This window comes from Phoca vitulina, unplaced genomic scaffold (genome assembly GCF_004348235.1).
Source record: "Phoca vitulina isolate PV1807 unplaced genomic scaffold, GSC_HSeal_1.0 scaffold1, whole genome shotgun sequence".
Lineage (NCBI taxonomy): Eukaryota > Metazoa > Chordata > Mammalia > Carnivora > Phocidae > Phoca > Phoca vitulina.
In genome coordinates, this window is record NW_022589704.1 from 100757182 (window position 1) to 100776563 (window position 19382).

General features: G+C 36.9%; 2 protein-coding genes across 7 annotated transcripts in view; one reads left to right on the forward strand and one right to left on the reverse strand.

Moving 5' to 3' along the window:
• The window catches only part of EPB41L5 (erythrocyte membrane protein band 4.1 like 5), a 138199-nt gene that overhangs the window by 7355 nt on the left and 111462 nt on the right, over positions 1 to 19382 (forward strand). For all 6 annotated transcript variants that reach the window (XR_004300406.1, XR_004300405.1, XM_032412130.1 and 3 more), the window contains exons 2-3: positions 334 to 521; positions 15017 to 15121. Coding sequence is in view for 4 of the 6 variants with exons in the window: in XM_032412130.1 (XP_032268021.1) it covers positions 342 to 521; positions 15017 to 15121 (285 nt within the window). In the remaining 2 variants the exon portion in view is untranslated. The remainder of the gene's footprint in view (positions 1 to 333; positions 522 to 15016; positions 15122 to 19382) is intronic.
• On the reverse strand, positions 11343 to 11831 carry LOC116636948 (ubiquitin-conjugating enzyme E2 N-like). Its single transcript, XM_032412147.1, has one exon. It carries the CDS (start codon positions 11814 to 11816, stop codon positions 11358 to 11360), a length of 459 nt encoding a protein of 152 aa, XP_032268038.1. The 5' UTR covers positions 11817 to 11831; the 3' UTR covers positions 11343 to 11357.

The window sequence follows — 19382 nt, forward strand, 5'->3', positions numbered from 1 at the left end:
GATTGTCTCCTAATGTTTGTAGAGATATACGGCAATTGTACATCAAATTCATTGACCCAGAAGGCCTGATAAACTTCATAAATGTTCGTTGTCTATCAGCTTCTTATAAAATAGACCAGTAAGTTTAGAAATGCTGTAAGTCATAGCTCTGTTGTATATAAAAGTTTTCAAAAACTGTGAGTTAAAGTAGCTAGTTTTAATTATGTTTTTCAAATTTACTTGCTCCTTTTAATAGTATGTCTGTAATGGCCATAGGATTTTACTACATAACACCATTTGTCTGCACATTGTGGGGAGTCTGCTAATACCTTTTTCTCTCTCTGGTTTTATTAGTGACAAAAATGCTGAGCTTCTTCCGTAGAACACTTGGGCGTCGGTCAATGCGTAAACATGCTGAGAAGGAACGACTCCGAGAAGCTCAGCGAGCTGCCACACACATTCCTGCCGCTGGAGACTCTAAGTCCGTCATCACATGTCGGGTGTCTCTTCTGGATGGTACTGATGTTAGTGTGGACTTGCCGGTATGTAGGTCCTGCTGAGCATTTGCAGATTCTATATGAGACCACTTTCTTCATTTGAACTTTCTACTGGTAACTTCCTGAGGAAATTAGGTAATATGGGTTAATGTGGATCAGGCACTGTAACATTGAGGTACATGGATCAAGATACCCAGCATGATAATATTTCTCTGGGATTAATGGAAGTTACCTGAAATATTTAAATGATAGGGTAGTTATTGGCACAGATCATTTGTGAATTTATGTGTGTTCTTTATGATGGCAGTACATAGGGTACTCTAGTGGATTTCTCACAATCCCTGTTGAGCAATTATTAAAACAATGAGCATATTTGGGAATAATGATACATGTATACTATACGATTTTTAATTCTCTATATTCTTCTTTAATTTTCAAAACACTCCTCACTTTTCCTTAAAACATATTTCTTCAACATTTTTAGTGTGCTTGCAGAAATTTTAATGAAATGGAGTAAAAGGACTTCATACTCCTCAGCTCTGACTGTTTATCTCTTTGCTTCCAAAGTAGTTTGCAGAGGAGGTTTTTTATACACTGTAATCTTTATTTTAAGACAGGATGTTGTGATTTTATTAAAATTTTAGGTGGTTTCTTTTTGTAGGTATGAATGTATAATTATAGCTCACGATGTGAAACAGTCTGATATATTTGAAAAGGGTTAACTTATGCCTTTTTGAGGGGGAAGAGAGGTAGTTATATGGTTTGGGGTGCAGTTGAGTTTCTTTCTGAGCTATTTACTAATACCAAATGTCTTTTTTCTGCATTAAAAGATATATGTAATGGGGCGCCTGGGTGGCTCAGTCAGTTAAACCTCTGACTCTTGGTTTTCCGCTCAGGTCATGATCCTCTAGTTTGTGGGATCGAGCTCCGCATCGGGTTCTGCACTCAGCACAGGGGGTCTGCTTGAGATTCTTTCTCCCTGCCTCTCCCTTCCTCTCTGCTCCTTCCCCTGCGCACATTCTCTCTCAAATAAATAAATAAAATCTTAAAAAAAAGATTTATGTAACTAAGCTATAAAATGTATGATTTGATGTGTCATTGGATGTTCACAGTCTTCCCTCCCTGCACATTCTTTTTAGTATACACCTATATACCCAAAATGCAATAAAAAAGGTCTTTTATGCAAGGTGGTAGCCTAAATGCTGCTACAGTATACAGTTGAATAAACTCTGAAAGACCTTTAACTTAACCTTTAACTGTGACCTTTAACTCACAGAGTGAGACTAAGGAATTAGTTTGTTTAAATGAATATTCTGATTAATTGGATAATTTAGAATGTACTAGATATATACCTTACACATTTTAAAAAAATAATGGAATGTGATAAAATTAAACATAGGATTTCTTGAAGTGTTTTGAAGTAATCATCATGGGTATGTTTTATTATCTTTTTACGTTAGACTGGACATCTTTAGGGTTTTTGATTCTGGAAGACTTGAAGGCATTTACATTTTCTTCCTGTAAGGGCTTCTTGGGGTTTGTCAAGCATTCCAATATGTGATACTTCTTTGAGGAGTTTTCATATTCATTTCTTTCTTGATAAGTATCTTAAGGGTTTTGTGTACTATTCCATTAAAATATCATTAGATATGTGATAAAAAGCTCGAGATAGCTGTGTAAGAGACTGGAAAGAAGTTTCTTATTACCTAATGTTTGAAGTATGCAGTCTCAGGGTTATGGATGGAGAGGCTAGGAAATACTAGGAAAGTAGACTTGGTAAAGGATCTTTTTAAAGAGGCAGTGTAGTGTGGAGGAGAAGCAGCATGAGGTTTTAAAGTAGTGGAACAAATGGCTAGTGACTGGTACAGAATGGTTTCCTATGCTTGGTATGCTCAGTAGGTTGGATGTGATGCTTGATCAAGGCCAGAAGTGCTAGCTGACCTCATATGTAGACAATTGCAGTGAAAAAGCCAAGAGTTTTAAATTTGACTTTTTGTGGAACTAGAACAATTGCCTTTTCAGCTCTGCAGGTGAAATCCTAGAGTTAGGTTCTAATTCTAGATGCTTGCATGGGTTTAAAATGGGCATTGGCCTGCCAGCGAAACTGTTTTACTAACAGACAAAAATAGACCAGAGGAATATTAATTTCTAAAAAGAAAGTTTTCCCTTTTTTTTTTAATTTAGTTTCTCAACCAGTCTAGTATGATTCCAAAAGAGGATTTAGAATTGATTTTGGAAATTGGATGAAACACATACTCCTTTCCCACTGGGATTAAGGTCACTAGTGATCATAGTGAGCCATTGTGGAACTAAGATGATTGCCCAGGCAATATGTAAGTGATTATCAGTGATTAAATAGATAATTTAGATATATGGACTTTAGATTAAAATATACCAGTAGCAATGGTCATTTTCTTCCTTCTGCTGTCTTCCTCTCAAAACTGGGGGAGGGATTTAAGTACCTTCTACTTGCTTGCTCCCCCCCACTTTTAAAGAACTAATTACCATGAGAATGCCTAATGCCTTTCAGTGAATGATAAAAGCATCAGGTAGAAATTTCTAAGTATCTGATTTTTAAATTTTCTCTTTGGAAATGCCACAGAAACTTTGATTTATGAACTTAGTATTGTTTAGTAAATAGTCTTTTATCATTCTGCATCTTCCAAGTTTTAAATTAATAAAAAATGTTTGGTTAATCAGTTGATAATAATCTTAATATATCGGGTGTCTGGGTGGCTCAGTTGGTTAAGCGATTGCCTTCGGCTCAGGTCGTGATCCTGGAGTCCCAGGATTGAGTTCTGCATCAGGCTCCCTGCTCAGTAGGGACCCTCCCCCCTCTTATGCTCTCTCTCTCTCATTTTCTCCAATAAAAATCTTAAAAAAAAAACACCTTAATATATCTACTTTGCTGTTGTAGGCGCTGAAGGCTTTAAATTATATAGCCCATGTGTAGTTATACTTTTAGATAAATAACATTTATAGCTTAGCTATCCTATGTTTTTGAAGACTTAACATTGTTAAGATGGCAGTACACCCCAAATCTATCTACAGATTCAACATAATCCCCACCAGAATACCAGTTGATTTATTTGTAGTAATTGACAAGCTTATTTTAAAATTGAGCTGGAATTGCAAGGGACTTAAAATAGCCATAATGATACTGAAAAAAAAAACAACAACAAAGTAGTAGCATTCAGGCCTTACTGTAAAGCAACAGTAATCAAGATGATGTGCTACTGGCACAAGAATAGACATATAGTGGTGCCTGGTGGCTCAGTGGAGCATGTGACTCTTGATTTTGGGATTGTGAGTTTAAGTCCCACACTGGGTGTAGGGATTACTTAAAAATAAAATCTTAAAAAAAAAAAAAAGAGTAGACACATAAATTATTGCAATGGAATAGAGAACCCAGTGGTAAACCCATACATCTGTGGTCAATTGTTTCTTTGGGGGGGTGGTTCTTAAGACTTTTTTTTAATGAATAATTTTTTTGAATTGAAGAAAAATTCCTATAAAATAAAATTAACCATTTAATTTATTTTTTTATTTTTTAAAAAGATTTTATTTATTTATTAGAGAGTGAACGAAAGAGCACTGGGGGGTGGGGGGGGAAGCAGACTCCCTGCTGAGCAGGGAGCCCCACATGGGGCTCCATCCCAGCACAGGGCTCAGTCCCAGGACCCTGGGATCATGACCTGAGCAGAAGACAGATGCTTAACCAACTGAGCCACCCAGGCGCCCCATAAAATTAACCATTTTAAAATGCATAGTTCAGGGGGCCTGGCTGGCTCAGTTGGAGGAATGTGCGACTGTTGATCTCGGGGTCATGAGTTCAAGCCTCATATTGGGTGTAGAGATTATTTCAATAAATAAAACTTTTTAAAGAGTGCATAATTCGTTGGTGTTTAGTACAATCACTATGTTGTGCAACCATCACCTCTGTTTAGTTCTAAGATATTTTTGTCATCCGAAATGGAAACTCTGTAACTCCCATCAGCCCCTGGTAACTGCTAGTTGGCTTTCTTTCTCTCTCTAAGGATTTGCCTGTTTTGGATGTTTTATATAAATGGAATATTATCCAATCTGTGACCCTTCATTAACTTAGCCTAATGTTTTTGAGGTTCATCCATACTGTGGCATTTATCATCACTTCATTCCTTTTTATGTTGAATAATATTCCATTGTATGATAAATCATATTTTGTTTATCCATTCATCAGTTGATGGACATTTGGGTTGTGTCCATCTTTTAGCAACTGTGAATAGTGCTGCTGTGAATATTCATGTACAAGTGTTTGTTGGAATACATGTTTTTAATTCTTTGGGGTATGATACCTAGGAGTAGAATTGCTGGGTCATATGATAATTCTATGTTTAATTTTTTGTGGAACTGACAAACTGTTTTCCATAGCAACTGTATCATTTTACATTCCCACCAGCAATGTAGGAGGGTTCCAATTTCTCTACATCCTCAACACTTGTTATTTTCCATTTTTTAAATTGTAGTCATCCTGGTGGGTGTGAAGTGATACCTCATTTGTGGTTTTGATTTGTAGTTTCCTAATGATTACCGATGAGCATCTTTTTATATGTGTACTGGTCATTTGTACATCTTCTTTGGAAAAATGTCTGTTCAAATCCTTTGCTCACGTAATTAAAAAAAAATTTTCTAGTGTTCATTTGAAATATAGTTGATACAATATTAGTTTCAGGTGTACAACACAGTGATGGGACAATTATATATACATTATGAAATGCTCACCATGATAAGTAGTTTCCATCTGTCACCATACAAAGTTGTTATGATATTATTGATTATATTCCCTGTGCTGTATTTTCATCACTGTGACTTATTTATTTTATAACTGGAAGTTTGTACCTCTTAATCCCCTTCATTTATTTGGCCTATCCCCCCACCTACCTCTCCTCTGGCAGTCATCAGTTTGTTCTCTGTATTCATGAATCTCTTTTTTTGTGTGTGTTTTGTTCATTTGTTTTTTAGATTCTGCGTATAAGTGAAATCACATGGTATTTGTCTTTGTCTGACTCATTTTACTTAGTTTAATACCTCCTAGATCCATCCATGTTGTTGCAGATGGCAAGATTTCATTCTTCTTTTTTTTTTTTATGGCTGAGTAATACACCATTGTATATATACACCACATCTTTATTGATTCATCTACCGGTGGACACTTAGGTTGCTTCCATATTTTGGCTATTGTAAATAATGCTGCAGTAAACATAAGGGTGCGTTTATCTTTTTGAATTAGCGTTTTTGTTTTCTTTGCATAAATACTCAGCAGTGGAATTACTGGATCGTATGGTGTTCCTGTTTTTAATTTTTTGAGGAACCGTCCTACTGTTTTCCGTAGTGGCTGCACCAGTTTACATTCCTGCCAACAGTGCATGAGGGCTCCCTTTTCTCCACATCCTCCACAGTACTTATTTCTTGTCTTTTTGATACTAGCCATTCTGATTGGTGTGAGGTAATATCTCACTATGGTTTTGATTAGCATTTCCCTGATGATGAGTGTTGTTGAGCATCTTTCCATGTGTTTGTTGGCCATCTGTATGTCTTTGGAAAAATGTCTATTTAGGTCCTCTCCCTGTTTTTTAATTGAATTATTTGTGGGTTTTTTGTTTTGTTTTTGGTATTTAGTTTTGTGAATTCTTTATATATTTTGGATATTAACCTCTTATTGGATATATCATTTGCAAATATCTTTCCCCATTCAGTAGGTTGCCTTTTCATTTTGTTGATGGTTTCCTTCATTGTGCAGAAGTTTTTTATTTTGATGTAGTTCTAATAGTTTATTTTTGTTTTGTTTCCCTTGCCTGAGAAGATTTATCCAGAAAAATATTGCTAGGGCCAGGGTCCAAGAGATTACTGCCTATATTTTCCTCTGGGAGTTTTACGGTTTTAGGTCTTATAGTTAAGTCGCAGTTTCATTCTTTTGCATATAGCTGTCCAGTTTTCCCAACGCCATTTATTGAAGAGACTGTCGTTTCCCTGGTGTGTATTTTTGCTTCCTTTATTGTAGATTAATTGGCCATATAAGGTTGAATTTATTTCTGGACTCTCTATCCTATTCCACTGATTTTTGTGTCTGTTTTTGTGCCAGTACCATACTGTTTTTATTAACATTAGCTTTGTAGGATAGTTTGAAATCTGGGATTGTGAGATCTCTAGCTCTGTTCTTCCTTAAAATTGCTTTGGTTATGGTCAGTTGATTTATGATAAGGGTGCCAAAGCCATTCAGTGAGGGGAAGAATAGTCTTTTCAACAAGTGGTGCTAGGAGAATTAGATAGCCATATGCAAAAGAATGAAGTGAAGTGGGAACTTTAGCTCATGCCATATACAAAAATTAACTCAAAAGGGATCAAAGACCTAAACATAAGAGCTAAGACTATAAAACTCATAGAATAAAAAATAGGGACAAATCTTCATGACCTTGGATTTGGCACCAGTTTTTAGATATGACACCAAAAACATGAATAACAAAATAAGAAAAAAATAAGTTGGACTTTTATAAAAATTAAAAACTTTTGTGTCTCAAAGGCCATTATCAAGAAAGTGAAAAGATTCTCACACAGAATGGGAAAGAATATTTGCAGATTACATATTTGATAAGCATTTGTGTCTAGAATATATAAATAACTGTTACAGGGTGCCTGGGTGGCTCAGTTGGTTAAGCGACTGCCTTCGGCTCGGGTCATGATCCCGGAGTCCTGGGATCGAGTTCCGCATCGGGCTCCCGGCTCAGCGGGGAGCCTGCTTCTCCCTCTGACCCTCTCCCCTCTGATGCTGTTTCTCTCTCTCGCGCTCTCTAATAAATAAATAAATAAATAAAATCTTTATTTTAAAAAAAATAAAGAACTGTTACAACCCAATAAGAAAAAGACAAATAACCCAATTTAAAAATGGGCAAAGGATCTGAATATAAGATATACTTCTGCACCTAAGATATACAAATAGCTGATAACTAAGGATGTCAAGCATCTTTTCATGTACTTATCAGAGAAACTCAAATCAAAACCACAATGAGATACTACATACCAACTAGGAAGGTTAAAATAAAAAGATAATACTAAGTGTTGGTGAGAATGTGGAGAAATCTGAGCCTTCTTAAACTTTTCGGCAGGAATATAAAGTTGTGCAGCTGCTTGGGAATATAGCCTGGCAGTTCCTCAAGTGATTAAACATAGTTATTACCACATGACCCAGCAATTCTACTTTTAGGTACATACCTAAGGGAATTGAAAACATATGTTTAGACAAAAACTTGTACACAGATAGTCATAACAGTGTTATTTTTACTCTCCTAAAGATAGGAAAAAAACCCCAACTATTTGTCAAAAGATGAATGTATAAATAAAATGTGTTATATTCATTTAACGGGATATTATTTGGCCATGAAGGAAATGAAGTACTGATACATGCTACATGGGTGAACTTGTGCTAGGTGAAAGAAGCCAGTCACAAAAGACCACATATTTATATGATTCCATTCGTACGAAAATCCAGAATAAAGAAATCTGTAGGAAAAAAAAAAGATTAGTGATTTAATGGTTGCTAAGGGCAGATGGGTAGGAACTTGAGGGGGTGGTAGGAATGGTGGTTGGGGCAATAACTAAAAGATACAAGGCTTCTTTTCGAGGTATGAAGATGTTCCAAAATTGTGGTGGTTGTACGTATCTGTGAATATACCTTTGAATTTTGTACTTTTAATGGGTGAATGGTACGGTATGTGAATTATATCTCAAGGCTATTTTAAAAAATGCATGGATGGGTGCCTGGGTGGCTCAATTGTTGAGCGTCTGCCTTCGGCTCAGGTCATGATCCCAGGGTCCTGGGATCGAGCCCCGCATCGGGCTCACTGCTCAGCGGGGAGCCTGCTTCTCCCTTTCCCACTCCCCCTGCTTGTGTTCCCTCTCTTGCTGTGTCTCTGTCTGTCAAATAAATAAATAAAATCTTTAAAAAAACACATGGATTTTTGCATGCTTGTGTTTTATTCCACTTAAGGTTTTTTAGTGGGGCGCCTGGGTAGCTCAGTCGTTCAGTGTCTGCCTTCAGCTCAGGTCATGATCCCAGGGTCCTGGGATTGAGCCCCACATTGGGCTCTCTGCTCAGCGGGAGGCCTGCTTCTCCCTCTCCCACCCTCCCTGCTTGTGTTCCCTCTCTCACTGTCTGTCTGTCAAATAAATAAATAAAATCTTAAAAATAAATAAATAAGGTTTTTTAGTACTCAAGAGACATGATTTAGAGTTGATTTTGTTGATTCTTTGTAGGAAAAAAAATCCTGGCGACTGTATAGTAGCAAAGGCACAAGACAGTGGGCCTATAGATTAATAGTGGCACGGAGACTGCAGCAAAAGGAATGCTTAGTACATGGATATGGTGGAGGGAGAGTTCTAATGAATATTAGAACTGAGTAAGATAAAATTCAGCCCTGGTGGAGGGGGGTGATATTGATTGTGTGGAAGATCGTGAGAGCATAGTCAGCTGTCATTGAGAGAGGAGTAAAAGAATGAAGTAGAAAAAGGAATTTCAGTGGAATGGTGTGTTTGGAAGCCAGATTTAGAGGGTTTAAAGGAATTGTTGGGGACAGTCTTCTTTTTGGGACTTCCTATAGTCCCTTGTACCTAGTAGGTGCTTAATAAATACTGTTTAGTTGTTGGGGAAGTGCATGAAGGGAAGTTGGGGGATTGCCATGAGATTTGGTAGTAAAAGGAAGGAAGGAAAGAACAGCAGCTAGAGAATGGCTGGATAGGGAGATCTGCGTTTGTTAAATGAGTAAGAAAAATGTTTCTCATGAATTGGTTTTATATACACAGAGATTGTAGGATGAACATTCTAGAAAAGACTACCATTTTATGCTGGGAAAGATGGAAGGCTGATGAAAAGATAATATCTTGTTGGTCTTAATCTTCAGAAACCAGGGTGTGAAGTGAGGACCGGGTTTGAAAAAGGTGGTGACCTGGAATAATTTGTTAGGAGGAAGGAAAAGAATATAAGTAGCAAGTGATGGTCTAGATGCAGCTGAAAATTGAATTTGTGGTGGGGTAAGGAGGGTGGCTAAAATAGGTAAAGGGGATTAAGATAAACAAGTTAGGGTGATTAAAAAGTAGAGCATAGGGAATATAGTCAGTAATACTGGAATAATTTTGTATGATGACAGATGGTAAGTACACTTATTGTGGTGAGCTTTTGTACTTTATATAATCGTTGAATCACTGTTGTACACCTGAAACTAATTTAATATTATATGTCAACTATACTTCAATAAAATTTTTCTTTTAAAAAATGTGCAAAGGGCTTGAATAGATACTTCTCCAAAGAAAATATGCAAATGATTGGGACGCCTGGGTGGCTCAGTTGGTTAAGCATCTGCCTTTGGCTCAGTCAGTTAAGCGTCTGCCTTTGGCTCATGTCGTGATCTCAGGGTCCTGGGATCAAGCCCCCCGCATCGGGCTCCCTGCTCAGTGGGGAGCCTGCTTCTCCCTCTGCCTGCCACTCCCCCTGCTTGTGCTCACTCTCTTTTTCTCTCTGACAAATAAATAAAATCTTTATTAAAAAAGGGGGGGGGGCACCTTGGTGGCTTAGATGGTTAAGTGTCTGCCTTCGGCTCAGCTCATGATCTCCGGGTCCTCGGATCAAGCCCCACGTCGGAGCTTCAAATGAATGAATAAAATCTTAAAAAAAAAAAAAAATCTTAAGAAAAGAAAATATGCAAATGCTCAATAAGCACATGAAAGTATGTTCAACATCACTAGGCATTAGGGAAATGCAAATCAAAAATCACATGAGATACCCTTTCACACGCATCAGGATGGTTGTATCAAACAAAACAAAGCAAAACAACCTCAGAAAATAACAAATGTTGGGGAGGTTGTAGAGAAATTGGAACCTTACGCATTGCTGGTAGGAATGCAAAATGGCGCAGCTACTACGGAAAACAGTTGGGCAGTTTCTCAAAAGTTAAACATAGAATTATCGTATTCCACACTTAAGTATATACCCAAAATAATTGAAATCAGGGACTCAAACAGATACTTGTATGCCATTGTTTATAACAGTATTCACGATAGCCAGAAAGTGGAAACAACTCAAATGTTCCTCAACAGATGAACGGATAAACAACATGGTATATACTTACAATGGAATATTATTCACTTTTATTTTTATTTTTTTTAAGAATAACAAAAAATATTTTACTAAAACATAAGATTTACAGAAGTTTCCAGACAAGCCATACAAAATGGTCACAAGCTTTTTCTTGAAGGAAGGATTCTACACTTGACAGCCAAGTCACAATGTTATTAGTGAGGCCTGTGATGTTTGTTTAACGTTCCCATTTTGGTTCAGACAATCAAGCTTGTCCATCTACAGCGTCTAAATAAAGTTAGACTTGGCTAGAGAGCATATTCTGAAGAACTGGTTAGCTGCTTTTAACCAATGCAATTAGATTACCATAAAAAGGGGGAAAGGAGCCCATAAAATTAAAATAAAACCACCCTCCCCCTCAAAAAAAGTAATAAAGAAAAACACGCACAGCCCTGCAGCTAACCCTGACAACTACCTTCATGCACAGTGCTTTATACTCAAACCGTGAGGGGGGAAATGAATAAAAGCAGAGAAGGGCCACTGCTTTTAAACGTTTCACAACAATCCAGATGGTACTTCTAGCCTCTGCTCATGCTTTACAACAGTGAATCAGGACAAGACATAGATTTGCTAATGTGCATTTAATCACCGAAGGACTGAAGATGTCTGGGCTTTTATTTTGCAACGTTTCTGAGACTGTGTCCATTAAATGCAAACAAAAAAGGAAGAAGTGGCAGAACAGGAGAAGTGATGCACACTTGATGATTAAATCGATTTTAAATATTATTCATGGCATATAGCCTAGTCCATGCTCTAGCTGTTTCTATGGCTTGGGCTTCGTTGGTCTTCCACTGTTCAGCTACATCATTTGCTAATGGATCATCTGGATTGGGAGCACTTAACAAAGCCTGGATCGATAGCAGAACTGTGCGGATCTGCAGTGCTGGGGACCACTTATCTTTCAAAATATCTAAACATATTCTTCCCAACTTGTCTACATTAGGATGATAAATTTTGGTCATGAAACGTACTTTAGGGGCTGCCATCGGGTATTCTTCTGGTAGGAATAGTTCAAGCTTAAAAGTCCCTCCCTCAAAGGGGGAATCCTGGGGGCCAGCAATGACCACATGAAAATAACGGGCGTTGCTCTCATCTGGTTCTGCTTTAATGCCAGGAACTGGTTCTGCCAGCAAACGCTGGGTTTCCTTGATAATCCTGTGGGGCAGCCTGGCCATCTTGTCAGATCCCGAGTTTGGCCTCTGGTCTCAACTCTGGCTCCACTCGCCTCACGCATGGAATATTACTCAGTTTTAAAAAGGAATGAAATTTTGGAGCCTGCTATAACATGGATAAACTTTGAAAACATTATGGTAAGTGAAATAAACCAGGCACAAAAGGACATAGATTGTATGATTCTACTTATGTAACATATATAGACTAGGCAAATTCACAAGCCACAGAAAGTAGGAAAGAGGTTATTAGGGATTGAAGGGAAGGAGTGTGAGGAATGGTTGTTTAATGGATACTGAGTTTCTGATTGATGTGATGAAAAGTTCTGGAAATGAATATGGTGATGGTTGTACACGTTGGGAATATATTTAATGGCATTGAATTCTGTATGCTAAAATGAGAAACTTTATGTTATGTTAAAAAGGAGAAATGGAAGCTGATGAATGTTAATAAGTGGGGTCAGTGTAGCGGAAGTTTCCATGTAGTTGGAGAACCTAGGCATCGAGAGTAATTTTATTAACAAGTTAGAGACAAGGTTGTGATAAGAAGTTGGGGGTATCTAATTGATCTGAGAGGTGACATTCAAGGTAAAATCTCGTTGTGGTATGTAACCCTTAGGGAGTTGGAGCTTGGGAGACAGCAAAATTCAAATTCTAGCCTGTCATTTTTTAGTCATGCAATTTTTGTCATATTACTAAAGCTTTCTGAACTTTTTTCCATGTTAAGTATTTGTTAAATGGACAAATAAACCATAATTATCAGAGTAATTGTATTAAATGAACATATGTTTAAGAAAAAGAAAGTAGAAGTGCCAGCACTTAGGTAGTAATTTTAAAATGAGAAAAACAGAGGAAAAATACTTGAGGAAGTAAATAGTTTTCCCAGAATTAAAGGGAGATAAAAGATCGCAGCTTTAAAAGCCCAATAGAATAGCAAATACAGTTAAGGAAAAAAAAACACACCTAGTTACATTATATTGAAATTTAAGACTATCGGAGTTAGAGAAGTCTAAAAACTTATTACCAAGAGAATTAATAACATTATTAAGGACCAGAATTCAAATTGTCATCGTACTTTTCAACAGTAACATAAGCTGCAAGAAAAAGAGTAATACATTTGGAATATTGAAGAGAGTATTGAAAGAAAGTAACTTTGAACCTTGAATTTTGTTAAGGAGACAATTGTCATTCAAGTGTAAGAGCATGATTAAACTATTCTCAAACATAGAAGACCTTTAAAGATTAGCCATACAAAGTCCCACATGGGGAACATTTCTGTAGGAAGAACTCAAATGAGTGGAGAAACAAATCTAGCAGATGCTATTAGATATATGTGATGTATACATGTAAGAGTGTAAAGAATGCTCAAAATACTAAAATAAAGATTGTTGTCTTAAAAAAAATTAGCCACAACCAGAGAAAAGAAATAAGAGAAAGTATGTTCATAAACATGAGGATTGGATGGAGGGGAGATCATGGGCATGAGGGCATGATAAGTTCTTCTCTTCGTAAAGGGATATTTGGTTAGCACTTTTATTTATCAAAAAGAAAGGTGGTAAAAAGTGCAGGAAATGCAAAAATACAAGTTGAAATAAAGATGTCCATTAAAAGGCAGAGATTGATGATTCAGTAAAAAAAAATGTGTGTGTGGTATGTGTATGTGCATATATATATTTTACAAGAAGTACCCTAAATCATAATTTAAAATTACATAGGAGGAGGGGCATGGGTAGGATGTGTATGACAATAGTTGAAAATTGAGATCCCAACAATGCTTTTGCTTAAGTGGGTTGTATCTATTGATAGTTACCTTATTAGAAATTAAAACTGGAAAATTAAACATTTATCTATTGGTTAATTTTAAAACAGCAGTAATCTACCCCTTGTAAGTTATAACATAAGAAACAAACAAGTATTTTGTTAAAAAAGATTTTATTTTATTAGAGCGTGCACACGCGCAAGAGCATGGGGGTTGGTGCGGGCAGAGAGAGGGAGAAGCCGACTCCCCGATGAGTGGGGAGCTTGACGCAGGACTGGATCCCAGGACGCTGAGATCATGACCTGAGCCAAAGTCAGACACTTAACCCACTGAGCCATCCAGCCTCCCTAGTAACATACAAGTATTTTTTTTTTTTTAAACATACAAGTATTTGTGAAAAACAGCTATTTCACTAAACAACAAAAGAATTTAGTGAGAAGCATAGTATTGTCTTACGCACTTTGCCTATCTCTTTAATGTCTGGTCTAAGAGAACATACTTAGATTCTCTTTTCTGCTTCTGCATTTACTCTGTTGCAATATATTGTTTTGATTGAGTTACGTGAGGAGAATCCTAGGACCTTGTGGATCTTTTGAAAGTATCTGGGGGAACCTTTGGGTCCTGAGACCACACTTTGAGAACTGCTTTTTCCAAACAAGTTTCTTTGCTTATTACTGACCCTCCCTCCCCATTTGGTATCTTCTCCATTGATGTCCATATTTTTTCATTGTCCCATATTTCCTCGCACCTTCTATTTTTATTTTTGCTATTTCCTACCTGACATTCTTTTCCATTTTAAGGCTGATCTCCAAGTTTTCACTGATGCTTCGAGTCTCTGTGACTGTCTCATCTCTAAAATCTGTTGGCAAGTATATAGTTAGTTCCACATGATTCATACTTCAGTGTTCTAAGTTCTCTTGTGTTTTTTCTTTCCAATCACATTATAAAGCTCCTTTGAATTAGAGACTCTAAAAATTGACAAGACAAGAGTTTCCCCTTACAGTGTTTAGTACAAGGTGATGTTTGTTGGTTGATAGGAAGTAACACTTTCTGCAAAAGTGCATATAGATCACAAATTCTCTTTTGGCCTTAAGTAGTTTATTGGAAAGTTATAGTATCTTACACGTTACCTGATATATGGTAGTATTTTTGGTATTGCAAGTAATGTTTTGTTATTTATTTATTAGAGAGAGAATAGTGTGTGCATGACCAGGGGAGGGACAGAGGGAGAGAATCTCAAGTAGACTCCCCACTGAGCATGGAGTCCAATGTGGGGCTCGATCTCAGGACCCTGAGATCATGACCTGAGCCGAAATGAAGAGTTGGATGCTCAACTGACTGAGCCACGCAGGCGCCCCTAGATCTTGTATAACTAAAACCATCTTCAGTTCAGGCTTGTTGATCTTGTGAGTCATTTATTGATTAATTTATTTTCTTACCATTTCAGAAAAAAGCCAAAGGACAAGAGCTCTTTGATCAGATAATGTACCATTTGGACCTTATTGAAAGTGACTATTTTGGACTGAGATTTATGGATTCTGCACAAGTAGCAGTGAGTAGCTGTTTTTTTGGAGGTTCCAATGTGGGGGTAGAAATGGAAAATTTCAGATGACATGCTAAGTGCTGCAAGGCTACATATTCTTACTGCATTCTCTTTTTCTTCTGATTTTCTTCTTATGGTCTGAAGCTTTGACCCCTTCAAAATAACCTGAATAAATAAAATCTTAAAAAAAAAAAAAAGTAACCTGAAGTGCTTATTAAAAAAATGTGATTCCTCATCCTAGCCCATATTATTAGAGCATGATCTTTGCAGTTGAGGCTAGGAAATCTGTCTTTTTTTTTTTTTTTTTTTAATTTATTTGAGAGAGAGAATGAGAGAGAGAGCACTAGAGGGGAGAGGGTCAGAGGGAGAAGCAGACTCCCCACTGAGCAGGGAGCCCCATGTGGGACTCAATGCTGGGACTCCAGGATCATGACCTGAGCCAAAGGCAGGTGCTTAACCAACTGAGCCACCCAGGTGCCCCGGAAATCTGTCATTTTAATAACCACTGGGTTGGTAGTTGGGCATACTAAAGTTTGAGAACCACTGTGTAATGGAAAGGGTGCTAAAATGGGAGTTTTGTGGGTTCTTGTGTAAGTGATAAAAGTTACTCATTTGCAAATTAAGGTGAGTAGACTAGGTTATCTTCAAGATCCCTTCCTGATCTTTGATTCTATAAATGTTCTTTGACCATGTGCATTTCAGATGAGAGAAATGTATATGTGATACAGTAGGAAGTTGGAGGCTTTTCAAAGATCTGAGTACTATACTAGAATTTGACTGGAGGGTGTTTGAGTAAAAGTAGTAGATGGTAAGATTGGAAGGTGGATTATTGGCCAAACTGAATAACAAAAGTATTAAATAATAGACGGGCAATATTTATTCTCTAATAATTGGGATTAGGGTTTTTTTGAGCAAGGAAGTTATATTTTGCTTCAGGAAGTATTATATGGAAATATTGTATAGGATTATTTGGAATGCGCAGAGATTGAAGTCAGAAAGAGTCATTGCAAATACTGGGGATAAAAGTAATGTTAAGACCTGGAATAGGATATTCACAGTAGCAGGGAGGGGGAGGGAGTAGAGATAAGGATACCAAGACATTAAGCTCTGTGTTCTGGAAGTCTGTGATGGAGGAGTGTGTATGTATGTATGTGTTTAGTGACACACTAATTGTAGTATCTAGGACTCACAGGAACAATATATAAGAATTCTCAAGTTCTTTTTGGAGTGGGGCATTCATTCATTTGGTGTGATTAATAAATTAACTAGAATACCTCCATAAGATACTATTAAAAACTCACATCTTTTGGAGATGAACTCCTTAGTTGGCTTTATAGAACATCTTGACTAAATTTACAGCTGTTAATAATGCTAGCTATAATTTTTTTTTCTCTGATTTCCATACCCTTAGTCCCCCTTCCTGAGTTAAAAGAATTTAAGTATGAACATTTAGCAACAGAGTACTGGCTAAATTTTGGCACACCCGTACAATGGAATACTCTGCAGCTCATTAAAAATGGTGATTTTTAAAGTATACTAATTGACATAGAATAATGTAGAGAAAAGGGTTACAGAACAATATATTGGAGTTTTTCTATTTAAAAAAAAAGTGGATATATGTACACATATATACATGAAAAAATTTGCAAAGCTATTTCCCATAGTTTCAGAGTTCTCATCTCTGGATGGAGTTTGTATAGGAGGCGTTTCTTTTATTTTTCATTTTAATGTTATTTCTCTCCAATTAGACTAAATCCATCGAGGGCAGGGAATTCGTCTTACTGTGTTCCCCAGCATGTAGTAGACACATGAAACATTTATCAAATTAAATTCTCGTGTACTGCTTAGTTTGATATAAAGGCCTGGTTGACTGTTGAGTTTAATATTATTTATCAGTCATCTTTCAAATAATGGAATTACAGTCTTATAATCAATGAAAAAATAAATCATGTTAGGGATAAATAATTCATAGCTTCCTTTTTTTTACGGAGTTGTGAAGGAGAAGAGGTAGAAATATGCCAACATTAAGTTTCAGGTACCTTCTTTCCTTAGGATACATAAATAAGTAGTCTCTCCTTATCCATGGTTTCACTTTCCATGGTTTCAGTTACCTGTGTTCAACCCCAGATGATCATCTGGAAGCAGATGATCTTCCTTCTGACATGTTGTCAGAAGGTCAGTGGTAGCCTAACGCTACATCACGATGCCTACACCATTCCTCTCACTTCATCTCATCACGTAGGCGTTTTATCATCTCATAGCATCACAAAAAGAAGGGTGAGTACAGTACAATAAGATACTGTCAGAGACCACATTCACAAAATTTTATTATGGTATATTATTAATATTGTTCTAGTTTATTATTAGTTGTTACTAATATCTTACTGTGCCTAATTTATACATTAAACTTTATTATAAGTATGTATAGAAAAAGTACAGTATATATTGGGTTTGGTACTATCTGTGGTTTCAGGCATCCACTAGGAGTCTTGGAATGTATCTCCCACAGATAAGGGGGGGTACTATTGTAATTGCGGAAAGAAATAGACATGTAGCCGTTGCTAAGTTGTACTCTTTGCTCTTTGTTAATATCAGTAATTACTGAATTACTAGATCCATTAATATTTTTTCCCTCATTTGATACACATATAGTACCTTTTTTCTGGTCATAACGAGTTTTTAGTAAAGCCAATATTAGAACTCTTTTCTTTTTTTTTCTTTAAAGTTTTATTTATTTAAGTAATCCTACAGCCTATGTGGGGCTTGAACTCATGACCCCGAGATCAAGAATGCAATTGCATGCTCCTCTGACTGAGCCAGCCAGGCGCCCTAGAACTTTTCTTTTTTTAAAGATTTTATTTATTCATTTGAGACACAGAGGATGAGCAGGGAGAGGGAGAAGCGGACTCCCCATTGAGCAGGGACCCTGACGCGGGGCTCGATCCCAGGACACTGTGATCATGACCTGAGCCAAAGGCAGACACCCAACCTACTGAGCTTCCCAGGTGCCCCACCTTAGAACTTTTAATCCCTGTTCTTTTTAGTTGTAGTTTATCCTTCCCAAGCCCAGAGACCTAGGCATTAAGATTAAATTTTAGTAAGATTTACTTTCTGTTTTTGCTGTCACTGAAATACCCTATGTGAGTTGAACTGGAAGAACAATAGCTGGTAGACGAAAGCTATTCAAAAAATGACCTCTAGATAAAATTTTAAATATTCTTAAAGTGCTAACTCACATAATTCTACAATTTTATGATATCAGTAGCATAGAAAAGACTCTCAGTATTTGTCATGTGGCCAGATTTAACCCCAGAATGAAACAAAATTGATACTTTGCAAACAGTTCTGTTTATTGGTGAAGATAGTGAACTTGATCAAGTGAAGTTTTTGGCCAGGATCATCTCTGTAAACTAACTTAGTCCTATGATTTTCATGTCTGTTTGTCATATTTAGTGTGTAGACATAAGTGTAGAATCCAGAGAATGTTGAGGCAGGGTAAAAAAGTGACCAAAACCAGATCAAGACACTACATAAAAAGAGAACTGCGGGCCAATATCTCTGATGAACAGAGATGCAAAAATCCTCAACAAAGTATTAGCAAACCAAATCCAACATCATTCGCCACAATCACTTGGAATTTATTCCTGGGATGCAAAGGTGGTTCAATATTGGCATATCAATCAATGTGATACGTATCAGTAAGAGAAAGGATAAAAACCATTTGATCGTTTCAGTAGATGCAGAAAAAGCATCTGACAAAGTACAACATCCATTCATGATAAAAACCCTCAACAAAGTAGGGTTAGAAGGAACATACCTCAAAATAATAAAGGCCATATATGAAAAACTCACAGCTAATGTTATACTCAGTGTTGACAAACTGAGAGCTTTTCTCCAAAATCAGGAGCAAGACAAAGATGTTCACTCTCACTGCTGTTATTCAACATAGTACTGGAAGTCCTAGCAATCAGGTAAGAAAAAGGAATAAAAGGCATCCAAATTTTTTTTTTTTTTTTAAGATTTTATTTATTTGAGATAGAGCGAAAGAGAAAGCACAAGCATGGGGCAGAAGGAGAAGGAGAAATAGACTCCCTGCTGAGCGGGGAGCCCTATGCGGGGCTCAATCCCATGACTTTGAGATCATGATCTGAGCCAAAGGCAGATTCTTAACCAGCTGAGCTACCCAGGCACTCCAAAGGCATCCAAATTGGTAAGGAAGAAGTAAAACTTTAACTATTTGCAGATGACATGGTATTATGTATAGAAAGCT

What these genes read in the sequence shown, in the direction of transcription:
- LOC116636948 (XM_032412147.1), bottom strand. Translation starts at nt 11,816, where the DNA reads ATGGCCAGGCTGCCCCACAGGATTATCAAGGAAACCCAGCGTTTGCTG.